General features: G+C 42.8%; 1 protein-coding gene across 13 annotated transcripts in view; it reads right to left on the bottom strand.

Annotated features, from left to right (window-relative positions):
* The window catches only part of PTPRT (protein tyrosine phosphatase receptor type T), a 474386-nt gene that overhangs the window by 114928 nt on the left and 346215 nt on the right, over positions 1 to 13243 (bottom strand). For 7 of the 13 annotated variants that reach the window (XM_040330466.1, XM_040330472.1, XM_040330464.1 and 4 more), the window contains 2 exons: positions 9496 to 9525; positions 2192 to 2334 (listed from right to left, as the gene is read on the bottom strand). In XM_040330466.1, coding sequence (XP_040186400.1) covers positions 2192 to 2334; positions 9496 to 9525 — 173 coding nt within the window. The remainder of the gene's footprint in view (positions 1 to 2191; positions 2335 to 9495; positions 9526 to 13243) is intronic. The other 6 variants (XM_040330465.1, XM_040330471.1, XM_040330478.1 and 3 more) reach the window with 2 other exon arrangements.

Genomic DNA, 13243 nt, shown 5'->3' with positions numbered 1-13243 from the left:
CCAAAGAGCAATAGGCAATATCATCAGTAAGTACTAAGGTGAAGTTATGGATGGCACAGCAACAGCAATAGTCCAAATATTCCCTAGTATAACCACAAATCTAAAGTTTTGGATTTAGATACACAGATCACTGTCTCTGGGTGCTTTCAAAAGGAAAAAATATATATTAGCAGCATGGTCTTTGTTTTCTACAATGTGTCCCAACCTTTATTTATGCCAGAAATAGGAACAATATCGTGCTTGCCATTTGCTAATGAACAGTCAACAATTCCAGGCATGTCCAGCTTTAATTTTACTTAACAAAACTTCAACTTACTTTATTTTAAGAAGGTACTACAAATTGGCTCTTTTACTAGAACAAAATTCGTTAGTTTTTTTGGCTGCTATTTACTAATTAGCAGCCAGTATTTCCAAGCATGACCAGCTTTAGTGTGACTCACAAAACTTCCACATATTTTTTTGTTTTAGAAGATGTTGCCAAAATGCTTCTTTAACTAAAATAACTGAAATTATTAAATCGTACACATAGGGGAGCTACTTTCTGATTCAAGCCTTGAGTTTGGGTTTTAATGTACAAAGACATACTTGGGGGGCACACCCCAAAAAAATGCTATACATCTAATACATGAAGCCCCTTGGGGTTTTTGCCTTCTGTGAGTACTTCTGCTGGTCCTGCCTATGAGAAAAAAAAGCCCCAACCCTCTTTATCAGAAAAACCCGCTCACTAAGGAAAGTGAAAGTTCATGCAAACCCATCATCATCACACTAATTCTTCCATGCCCATACAAGCCATTATGTATAAGGACTGAAAGAGCAAGTTCTTGCCTTGCATTAAAACAGACATTAATCCACATCAATGGCAGCACTGGCAAACTGGAAGCTGTGGTTCCACAAAAAAAGCCTACATGCATCAATGTTTCTGAGAACTGAAAAAGACTAGAGCTAAAGTAGAGTGGATAAAGACTAACTTCAGCCATATCCAGATTTTTTTATGCCTGTGGGGAGATTTCCTAATACGGTTAGTCCTTGCCACACCCATGCACAGAATGGATGAGGCAAAGCAGTTTTACGAGGACAGGAAAACACATACAAAATATTAACATTTTCATCAGTTCTAACCTTAACCCAACTATGCTAAAAATTTGTTTTTTTCTGTGTCTATATTGGAGAGAGATCCCCTATCACTTTCTATTCTAACAGGTAATGAGAGGACATTTCTGCATTAGGAACACCGATGGCCAAAAAACTAAAAGGGTTTCTAAGCCTGCTGATTTTTAATAAACAGACACTTACCTGTCAGAATATTCAGCACCGTTGTCCCATACCGGTTCTTCGCCAGTCTTCGCGTCCCCAGTGCTGGCATACTTATTGTGGGAATCAGCTATGAATCCTTGCAGCTTCAAAGCCAGCTTCCCACTGCGTATGCATGAGCTTCACTGTGCTATGTAATTGCTCCCGCAGCCTCCTGGGACCTGTGACGTGTCCCAAGAGGTTGCAGTTGGGGTGGGGGGAGAGCCTAGGCCAGTGATGGCGAACCTTGGCACCCCAAATGTTTTGGAACTACATTTCCCATGATGCTTCACTACACTGCTGAGTGCATGAGCATCATGAGAAATGTAGTTCCAAAACATCTGGGGTGCCAAGGTTCGCCATCACTGGCCTAGGCAATCCAACTGGAAATGGGAGCAGATACCTATCAAAACTAGGTACCCACTCCCTCCACCAAAAAAAATCCAAAAGTGTTAGAGGAAGGGGAAAGTTGGACATAAAGCAAAACTTCCCTTTTAGGGCTTTAACTCCATTTAAAAAAATAAAAAGGCTTGGCTAAAGTTGGCCTTTAATTATAGCAACCACTCAGATTGCCTGTTTGATTTTCCTACATGTAACCTGATTGTTTGCTATGGGCAATCGTTTTTTTCCCCCAGTTGTTATATTCAGTGAGTTGCAACATGGAATGATTAGCATCTGTTCTGGGACTCACTCTCCATTTAGGCAATCAGAGTGGAAAACCAATTAGAATTAGGTCCTTTTCTATCGTGCTAATAAAGACCACAGTGACAGGCTTGGGAAAGAATTCTCATCATTCCAATTGTACTATACAGTAGCTTTATTCTGTGGAGATGCTCTTATAATTCATTCACAAAAATGGTACTAATGATATCTCCATCCCCAAACCCCCCTGTGTTCTTACTGAATCCGTTGACGTCCTGGCAGCTGGAGAACGTATCTTCATTTCGGGTGGAACTGAGTTTGCCGGAACTTTTGTCTGAAGCCACAAGACCCATTTCCCTCTGGGAGCCACTTTGGGTCTCTTTCTGTTTCTTGGCCAATTTCCTAGAGGCAGAGAGAACAACATTTGACACATTCAAAACTGGAAATGTCAGTGACACAGAAAAGACAGATTTTCAGGACTGTGTTTCCCGTTAGCACAGACAGACACAGAGGGAGCCATTTATTGTGACTATTGTTCCTCAACCGACTGGATGTCAAATGTAGGGCTATGTGACATTGCTTCTCTTGTTTAAATGAAGGAGATTATAATTGGCGAATCATTGGATAATCAGATATTGGATAATCAGATATAAATGTGATTCAACTGGCGAGCACAACGACAGGCTTTGCACATAGCTGTATATGGAGCCAGCCAAGGAATATTACTGCTTTTCATGTTGTAATTGGGTGCTCAGGGATGCTTGGCAGACATTAGGTTGCCCGTGTTCGTAATGTTGTGACACTTGGGCATCGCTCCCTTGTAGGCTTTAGTAATTAACACCTTACACATCCTCCACAAGGAAAGATTAATCCACAGATCACTAATGAGTTCAAGCCAACCATTAATAACGGGCAGTGGATTGCTGTGATGATATTTTTATGCAGAAGGAGATGGGTAAAGACTGCTAAAAATTCAGGCTGGTTAGAGAATAAACATAATCAAAGGAAACAAGCAGCGATATAACCTATAAGACTAGCTACGGCATGCTAATATACGGTATGTCTTGTGCTTGTCATACAAGGCATTTTGCCAGTTTAGGGCCAGTGATGGGCCACTGCCACCACTGCCCCTCCTGCCCCCATTGTAGCCATCAAATCCTGCCCATCTGTCCTCACCAGAAAATCATTTTACTAAAAGACAAGATTTTTTCCCCATCTGAATTAAAATAAGATTACTTGTAACAATAGCTCAGGGTATGCCTATGTCCTATTAGTGTTGGTTGGTATTTTTCCCATTCTAGGTGGAGTGTGATGATGCTGCAGTGTGGTAGTGCTCATTCATCCCCCACAGGTATAGCACCTGCCAGATACAGCTGATCTTTACAACCATGAGCAATGTAAGTCATCATGACTACCATTCCTCTTTAAAAGCAGTACTAAATGCTACTTGAAGCTGTAGAAGCATAAAGTACTCTCAGACCCCCAAGGGCACCAGAGTGGCATTGTCTCAAACATGAACTTCTGTGTCCATGCAAATTGAGAGGAAAGAGGAGGAGGAAATAAATGTTGCCAGATGCTGTCAGTACTGCTCTTTCTAGGGGATAATGATCAGATTAAGCTTTCTGATCTGCCTATTTAATTGCTTCCAGTAAGAGTGGCCATGCACGTGCATAAACATGAGACTCTGGCTGCAAATGGCTGCCTTATATCTGTAGGTAGCTTTTGCCTCTCTATAAGATTTCATCGACATTCTTTTTTGTACTGAATTTCACCAGTAATATTCAAATGTTTCATGAACTACCCAACTAAAATAATCTTTCAGAAATGGTCTTGGAGCTTACAAAAATGAACATATATAGGTTGTAATTATGAACAAGCTACTGCCTCCGGAGTCTACAACTGGAAGCTGACACAAGAACGAGCATATTCTACCACAGTGGTCTCCAAACTGCGGTTCGAGGACCAGACGCGGCCCTTTGGTTGGGGCACTATTCCTCCCACTAATACCAATGATTGGACAGTATTCCTCCCACTAGTCTAGTCAATATTCCAATCGCACACGTTCCTGGATAAACGGCTCATCGAAAAAGACTGGGTGCTGATGCGATCACCAGCTGGGCACTGGAACCATCAAACACATAAACATATTCGCCAGCACACCATGGATCGTAGATTACGTCCAAAAATGTATTGCAAAAGAAGCATCACAGAAAGTGCAACGTTTCGAGGCCACGCAGGACCTCTTCGTCACTCGCCTGACAAAGAGGTCCTGCGTGGCCTTGAAACGTTGCACTGACACCAATGATGAGGCACTATTCCTCCCACTTACACCAATGATGGGGCACTATTCCTCCCACTGACACCCATGATTGAGTACTATTCCTTCCACTGATACCAATGATGGGACACAGTTCCTCTCACTGATACCAATAAGGAGGCACTATTTCTCCCACTGACACCAATGATGGGTCACTATTCCTTCCACTGATACCAATAATGGGGCACTATTCTTTCTTCTGATACCAATGAAGGGGCACTATTCCTTCCACTGATACCAATGAAGGGTCACTATTCCTCCCACTGACACCTGGTGGTGGCCTGTCCAACATGGGTCCGCCCCCCTAAGCTACATGTGGGATGCCAGACGCATGGATTCCAATCAGGTTTTTTTTTTTTAAGCACATAGCCAGAGATTCTAATATGCTTCAAGAGCCCATCCAGTTGTTTGACAATGGCAAATTAATATTCGCTATTGTCACACTGATTCTACTCCCGGCCAATCAGGAAGTGAGTCCTGAGACCCGTTTCCCGATTGACCGAAAGGAGAAGCGTTCCAATTGGCCTAGAAGAAGGTAGGAGGAGACGCCGTGATGCCGAGGAGGAAAAGCAAGGGGAAGCCGCCACCCGTGCCATAGTTGGGTAAGTGCCAGGCTGGGAACCGTATGACAAATCGACCGGACGTGGTGGCTGTGGGTGCACTGTTTGTCACCCCCTCCAGAAACATACCACTGGCCACCACTGCTGACACCAATGATTGAATACTATTCCTTCCACTGACACCAATGATGGGGCACTATTCCTTCCACTGATACTAATGATGGGGCACTATTTCTCCCACTGACACCAATGATTGAGTATTATTACCATAGGTGTGCGCAGCCTATTGCATTAGGGTGTGAACCCCAAAGCTCAAACACACGCTACTGATCACTCACTGTGTTCAATTAGAAAAGCAAGGGGTCAGTAAATTGCATATTTACCGGCCCCTTTCCCCCCTCATCCTAAACCATCCCCTAAACCACACCCCTGTGTGTGCCTGCAGCAGCCAATGGGAGAGGAGGAAAGCTGGCAGCGCTGTGGGAGAAATGGGGGAGGGCAGGGCAAAAGGGGGAATCCGTGCTGCACAGAGTGAATAGGGTATGCCTGAGCACACCTAGCACACCCTGTGCGCATGCCTATGACTATTACTTCCACTGATACCAATGATGTGGCACTATTCCTCCCACTGACACCAATGATGGGGCACTATTCCTTCCACTGATACCAATAATGGAGCATTATTTATTCCCATTGATGTTGGGGCACTTTCTATTTCCACTTGCCACAGTCTGGCCCCCTTAAAAGGACCGTAAACTGACCCTTTATTTAGAAAGTTTGGAGACCCCTATTCCACCATAAAATGTCCTGACCTGACCATTCATCTTAAGATTTGCAATTTACCTTCTAAAATACCCAGCGGTAATGGTACAGTCCCAAACTTTGGGACACATTGCCCATGAGGTTCTTTAACCATTTAAAAAAGGTGTTGTGAAGCCTAAATGGTGGGTTCATTTGTGTAACAAGCAGATGGAATTTCTATTTTACTTTGCACGCTATTACAAGCTTGTGCTATCAGACACAATCTTGCAGAAGCAAATGAGTTGATTTTTATCAGGTCCTATAACACTATGCAATGTAATAGCATAGGCTTGATACCCTGACCCTGATATCTGGCAAGGCGGATGGAGAAAGTGTGGAATGAAAGCAGGTGATGCGGGTCAAACAGAGCGATGAATGAAGTGTAAACAAGACCACATTTATTCAAAATGGAAAAGAAAGAAAACAGAAACAATAAAATAATATCCTAAAGCAAGACTATTCTTTTAAACGTAAACATTGAAGATGCCATAAAATGTCTATTTTCTTTTTATAGCCATAAAAACCCTTTATATGTTATTCTGATTCTGGTTTACTTCATTACAAAAGGGTTCAACATACCTAACTTGGGGGCTAAGCTCTGCCAACCACCACCTCCAATGACAACGCCTACTAATACCGCGTAGGCCCATACACACGGTCGGAATTTCGGATGGATGGGAGCTTTTCATCAGATATTTCGACCATGTGTATGCCCCATCGGACTTTCTCTGTCGGAATTTCCGACGGACTCAGACGAAAAAATTCCTATCGGAAAATCCGTTCGTCTGTATGCAATTTCGACGGAGAAAAAAAAATGCATGTTCGGAAACAATTAGACGCATGCTCGGAAGCATTGAACTTCTTTTTCTCGCATCGTCGTAGTGTTGTACGTCACCGCGTTCTTTACGCTCGAAAGTTCAGAGAACCTTTGTGTGACCGTGTGTATGCAAGCCAAGCTTGAGCGGAATTCCGTCTGAAAAACCATCCAACTTTTTTCCGACGGAAATTCCGCTTGTGTGTACAGGGCACACGATCATTTTTCGGCATGAAAAAAACTTTGTTTTTCAAAAACGCCATTTAAAATGATCGTGTGCACATAATTTTTCAGGTTCTGAAAAACGACAAAAAAAAAAAAATTCAAACATGCTGCATTTTTTAACGTAGTTTTAAACAATGTTGTTTTTCGGGTTGTAAAAAATTATCGCGTGTGGGCTAAAACGACGTAAAAAGCCTGCGCATGCTCATAAGTAAGGATGAGCTCCGGCGTGTTCGCATAGAACACGTGCAGAGCCCGCCAGGAAGTCGGCACCCACGCTGCGCTAATCACAGCCAGGCAGACATTTCCCGATCTCTGCAGCCGAGCATCGGACAATGTCTGCCTGGCTGTGATTAGCGCAGCGCGGGTGCCGACTTCTTGGCGGGCTCTGCACGTGTTCTATGCGAACACGCCGGAGCTCATCCTTACTCAGAAGCAAGTTATGAGACGGGAGCGCTCGTTCTGATAAAACTACCGTTTATAATGGAGTAAGCACATTCATCACGCTGTAACAGACAAAAAAGCGCGAATCGTCTTTTACTAACAGGAAATCAGCTAAAGCGGCCCAAAAGCGAATGGAACTTCCCCTTTATAGTGCTGTCGTACGTGTTGTACGTCACCGCGCTTTGCTAGATCATTTTTTTAAAACGATGGTGTGTGGGCAACGTCGTTTTAATGATGGAGTTGGGAAAACGTCGTTTTTTCAACATGCTGAAAAACAAAGTTTTTTTTCATGCTGAAAAATGATCGTGTGTACCTGCGTACATACGATCATTTTTCAGCATGAAAAAAAAACTTTGTTTTTCAGCATGTCAAGGCTTGTCAAGTGGCTGTTAGTTTAGCTTCAGTGGGCAGGGTTTAATCCCAATACTGAGAATACCAAATTAGTAACAAAGTAATCCAGAATGAAAGGAAAGTAAAGAAAAGGGATAACAAAGCCAAGAGCAGGCTCTGTGTGGTGGGACCTATATAGGGTTCAATAATTTACTAGAGAAAATTCCAAGGTATGTTGTTTTATTTTCATGAATTTTAGACCTAGGAGAGTGTAGAAGGAGTACATAGTCTACTCTGCTCTATATTGCAGCTTACCAATCATTAGAGTGCCCCCACTTTGATGAAGGCACCTTTGGACAGCAGCATTGTTAGTTTTGGGGGAGGGAAGTGTTAGATGTACTAGCAGATTTAGATACACTAACATAGTTGCATAGTAGGTGAGGTTGAAAAAAGACACAAGTCCAACCTATGTGTGTGATTATATGTCAGTATTACATTGTATATCCCTGTATGTTGTGGTCGTTCAGGTGCTTATCTAATAGTTTTTTGAAACTATCAATGCCCCCCACTTAGACCACCGCCTGTGGAAGGGAATTCCACATCCTTGCCGCTCTTACAGTAAAGAACCCTCTACCTAGTTTAAGGTTAAACCTTTTTTTTCCAAATTTTAGTGAGTGGCCACCTGTCCTATTAACCTCTTGTCCATCGCCCACCGTCAAATGACGGCGGGAGGAAGACCCTATTGTTCTGGGCGGACGTCATATGACATCGCGCCTTCCGAAGCCACTAGGGGGCTTGCACGCCGCGTCACTGGGGACCCGATGCGCGTGCCGGTGGCCGCGATGGCCGCCGGGCACCCGCGATTGCCCAGTAACTGAGCAGGACCATGGATCTGTGTGTGTAAACACACAGATCAACATCCTGTCAGGGACACACCATCGGTCACCTCCCCTAGTCAGTCCCCTCCCCCCACAGTAAGAATCACTCCTAGGGAACACATTAACCACTTGATCGCCCCCTAGTGTTAACCCCTTTCCTGCCAGTAAAAAGTCACCGCCGGGAATCCCGGAGGGAAAACCGAGAACCTGCTCGGTCACTTTCCCCGTGTACACACCAGAGGTTTTCCTGTCGGGAAAACTGCGGTGAGAGCTTTGGCTGGGAATCCCGGCCATGTGTATGCTCCACCGCAGTGTTTCCCCTAGGGAAACTGCCATGAAAAAGACCGCCGGGAATCGCGGCAGGAAAAAAGAGAACATGTTCTAATTTTTCCTGACGCGATTCCCGGCGGTTTTCCTTTCTGGAAAACTGCCATGGAGCATACATATACCGGCCAAAAGCTGTCATTGCCGTTTTCTAGACGGGAAAACTGGTCTTGTGTACGAGGCATTAGGCACTGTGGTCTCAAAACAGTTGTCCTCATTGGAAGACTTCTGGGGACAGTTGTAAAGTTTTAGATATGTCCTCACGTTCCTTCTCACCAGTAAGAATAAAGAGGTGACCAGGGGCGGACTGACAACTCATGGGGCCCCCGGGCAATAGAAGATTATGGGGCCCCTGGGCTTACAGATGGTCACCACACCAGGAGGCATTGCATAGGCTGGGCAGCTAAAATCTCAGGATTTTCACATCAAAAGCATGTCGGTTTTTGACATATCAGGGACAGATGTAAAAAAAACACAGACTTTTACATACTGTCCCTGGTTTTATTGAGCCTGGCAACCCTGATGGGGCCCCCTAGTGGCATGGGGCCCTCAGGCAGTGCCCGAGAGTCCCAATGGTCAGTCCTCCCCTGGAGGTGACTAACCCTTCCCCACTCTATGAAGGTTTTGTCTAGTGATACACTTTAACTTTTGTGCCTGATGAAAATAAGTCTACTTTTTATCTAGATAACAATGTAATAATGCAAAACTAAGCAATCTTCACCAATACACTACCTTATACTATAAAAAACAACACCTCCATGCAGTGTTGTACAGCACATGACATGATATGAGGTACAGAAATGTGGGTGTGCAAAGGGAAGGAGCCTGGGAAATCTGGATAAGGAATATGGGGTGGTTTCTGCAGGTACTTACAGATAGTATGAATAGGAGTACACATTTCTTCTAGAGGATGGAGAGCGGTCACATGGGGGGGACCGAAAAACGAGAAATAAAAAGAAAAGAGGAATAATTAGATGTGACAGCATGACCTCACCTGGGTGACAGAGTGACATCAGACAAGCAAGCGTATGGATGTGAAAAAGCTTACCAACACAATATCTAAATAAATGATGGAAGTGCAGAACTACTTTTTCTAAATTCTAGTATAAATTGTTTGGAGCCTGTTGAATACAGACTACCCACACTTGGAAAATCTTAACACACCAGTATTGTATGTGGCTTTTTGTATATAACAATGGTCAATCAGGAGAAGATACATCTCTCAATAAGTAGTACATACAGATCCCTCTCATATAACCTGGCACCGGGGCCGTCTTAAAGGCAGGGAAAAAGGGGCAGCTGCCCTGGGCCCTGTCATTGTTGTAGGGCCCAAAGCAGCTGCCTCATACTTGCCAACTATCCTAATTTAAATTCCCTTGTCCCTTGAAGTTTTAGTCCTGTGCTGTGTCACGATATCTCAGTGTGAAGTGCTGCTACTAGCTCTGCCCTATTGTTGTGTACAGATGACTCACCTTCAGATCCTGTGTTTACATGTAAATAACCGTCATTCATATGTAAATATCAAGTGCATTCATATGTAAACAACGAGTGCATTCATATGTAAACAACAAGTGCATTCATATGTAAATAGTGGTGGCATTCATATGTAAATAGCAGCAGGTAGCGGCATTGATATGTTAATAAAGGCAGCATTTATATGTATATCATGCTCCACTGTAGTGAGGAGATAATGTACTGTAACCTCTAGCAACCAATCAGTGAGCAGTATTACTGTACAGTAATCTCTAGCAACCAATCAACAAGTAGAAATCATGTGCTGTAACCTCTAGAAAATATTCAGTGAGCCATAATTTGTGCTGTAACCTCTAGCAACCAGTCAGTAAGTGGTAATGATATGCTGTAACCTCTGGCAACCAATCACAATCGCTGCCTGATCTGATACAGTAAACTGATTTTAAGCCTACCTTTAGAACCACTTTAAAATAAATGTTATATATGCTGTAACCCCTGGTTTTGGAATGTTTATATGTATTGGTTACGTGCATTAAATATAATAGCTGCAGGTGCTGTATATATATATATATATATATATATATATATGTATATATATATGTATATATATATATCTATCTATCTATATATATATATATATATATATATATATATATATATATACATACATTTATTAAAAAATGTTATTCAGCTATCTTATACTCTTATTCTCTACCAATGACAAGCACAGCCGTGGTTCACTCTCATTTTACTCCTTCGCATTACTCATTATACAGTAATAATATAGTAAAACTAATTACTCCTAGCTATAATACACAGCTAGCGCACTCATATAACTTCTGTCAGTGATCTTTCGTTTCAGTTCAATCACCCTTTATTTTCTTCTGTTCTAACAATTTACACAGCCAGTTTCTTGTAATAAAAAATACATTAAGACTTCGTTTTTCTGGCTGTCAATTATTTTATCTGCATGCTGCCATGTAGTTCACTTTTGATAATGTTCAGTAACCCCCCCCTCCCCTATTTTCCTCCTCTTTCATATTAATAAATATAGTAATCAAAAGTGTAACTACAGTTATAGCAGAGCAGGTAATAACTATGGGGCCCGGCAGTACAGGGGGCCCCAGGACTGTCTAGCTGTGCGATAAGTGACTTATCAAAGCAGCAATGGCATTTGTCAAAAATTAGAGCAGTCACATAGTTTATGCACATGATTTAGATTGTTAAAGTTGAGTTAAAATTTGCTTTGAAAAAAATATATATATATTTTTGCAGGTTGTGGCAGAAAAGACTCTGTATTTCACTCCTGACATAAAATCTATTTTTCTTCCTCCTATTATATATATATTTTTTCTAATTGTACAATGACTGTCACACATTCCAGTGACTAAAGACTGAAGACTAAGAACCCATAAAAAGACCTAAAAAAGATGGCAGCGCTAGTGATGGATGGCTGGTTCACACCGTAAATTCTGTGTTTCGGTATCGCTTTTGCATACATGTTTCTTGATGCGTTTCGTTGCATTTTTAATGTGTTTTATTATGTGTTTACAGTGGGGTTTTTCCCCTCTTTTTTTTTGTCCTCTCAGTTGAGAACATGTGCGTTCTGATGCTTTTGTTAAGACATGTACGGAGCTGGAATAAAGAGTAAGCGCAAAACATACATGACAGGGTGGAAGTACCCACCGAATCACAACAGGTTAATTTAGGTGTCTGGTGAGTAAAGTATATACTGATTTGATGGCTACAGGGTGAGGGGAGGAACCGGATAGATAGTAGTTGAGAGGAGGAGCGAAGGGGGCGTCAATTGCAGTTCGGAAATCATTGGAAGAACATCCTCCCTCCTGGTGGAAGATGTCTGTAGCTGTTGAAGAAGATGGTCGTTGGCGGTTGGGGTCCTTGACGAGGGTAAACAAAAAGAGGTATATTGATAAAACGGTGGGACCCATCTCAGGTATGGAGTCCCCCCGGTTGGTCTGGTTCAGTCTAGACCACCGGGTAGTTAAGGTGGTAGGGTTCTGTGGTCAGTTAGGCCTCATACACACCATAGGTTAAACAGAGGACAACGGTCTGATGGACCGTTTTCATCAGTCAAAACCGATCGTGTGTGGGCCCCATAGGTTATTTAACCATCGGTTAAAAAAAAGCCAACTTGCTTTAAATTTAACAGATGGATTCCTAACCGATCGATCAAAACCGATCGTTAGTAGGCACGACCATCGATTAAAAATCCATGCATGCTCAGAATCAAGTCGACGCATGCTTGGAAGCATTGAACTTAATTTTTTTCAGCACGTCGTTGTGTTTTTTACGTCACCGAGTTCTGACACGATCGGTTATTTAACCAATGGTGTGTGGGCGCAACGGACCATCAGTCAGCTTCATCGGTTAACCGATGACAACGGTCCTTCAGACCGTTCTCATCGGATGGACTGATCGTGTGTACGAGGCTTTAGGGTAGTCCTCGAGGTGGTGTTTGGCGGCTGGGGACAGAACCTAACTTAGCAGTACCACAGATTACAAAGTTGGGGGGGGGATGGTGTCATCAAGGAACTAGTTATTAGGCCGCGTACACACGATCGGTCAAAACCGATGAAAACAGACTGAAGGTCCGTTTCATCGGTCAAAACCGATCGTGTGTGGGCCCCATCGGTCAGTTATCCCTCGGTCAAAAAAAAGAGAACTTGCTTTAAAATTGAACCGATGGACGCCTGATCGATGGGTCAAAAGCGATCGTTAGTATGCAAAGGCATCGGTCAAAAGGCATGCTCAGAATCAAGTCGACGCATGCTTGGAAGCATTGAACTTCGTTTTTTTCAGCACATTGTGTGTTTTACACCACCGCGTTTTTTAACCGATGGTGTGTAGGCACATCAGACCATCAGTCAGCTTCATCGGTTAACCGATGAAACGGTCCTTCAGTCTGTTTTCATCGGTTTTGACCGATCGTGTGTACGCGGCCTTAGTCTTTTAGCTGGAGTATTTAATATGTTTATGTTTAACTATGGTTTTGTTGTAATTAAAACCTGAACCGGCCATTTAAATCCAATACAGTGTCAGTGTTATTATTGAAGGTTTAAGGGTGGTAAGGTACAATTTTGAGTTAAAGGGGTTGTAAAGGTTCATGTTTTTTCACCGTAATGCACCT

The sequence above is a fragment of the Rana temporaria genome, chromosome 12 (genome assembly GCF_905171775.1).
Source record: "Rana temporaria chromosome 12, aRanTem1.1, whole genome shotgun sequence".
Classification (NCBI taxonomy): domain Eukaryota; kingdom Metazoa; phylum Chordata; class Amphibia; order Anura; family Ranidae; genus Rana; species Rana temporaria.
Note: the sequence above shows the minus strand (reverse complement) of the source record. Positions and strands in the feature narration are given on the sequence as shown.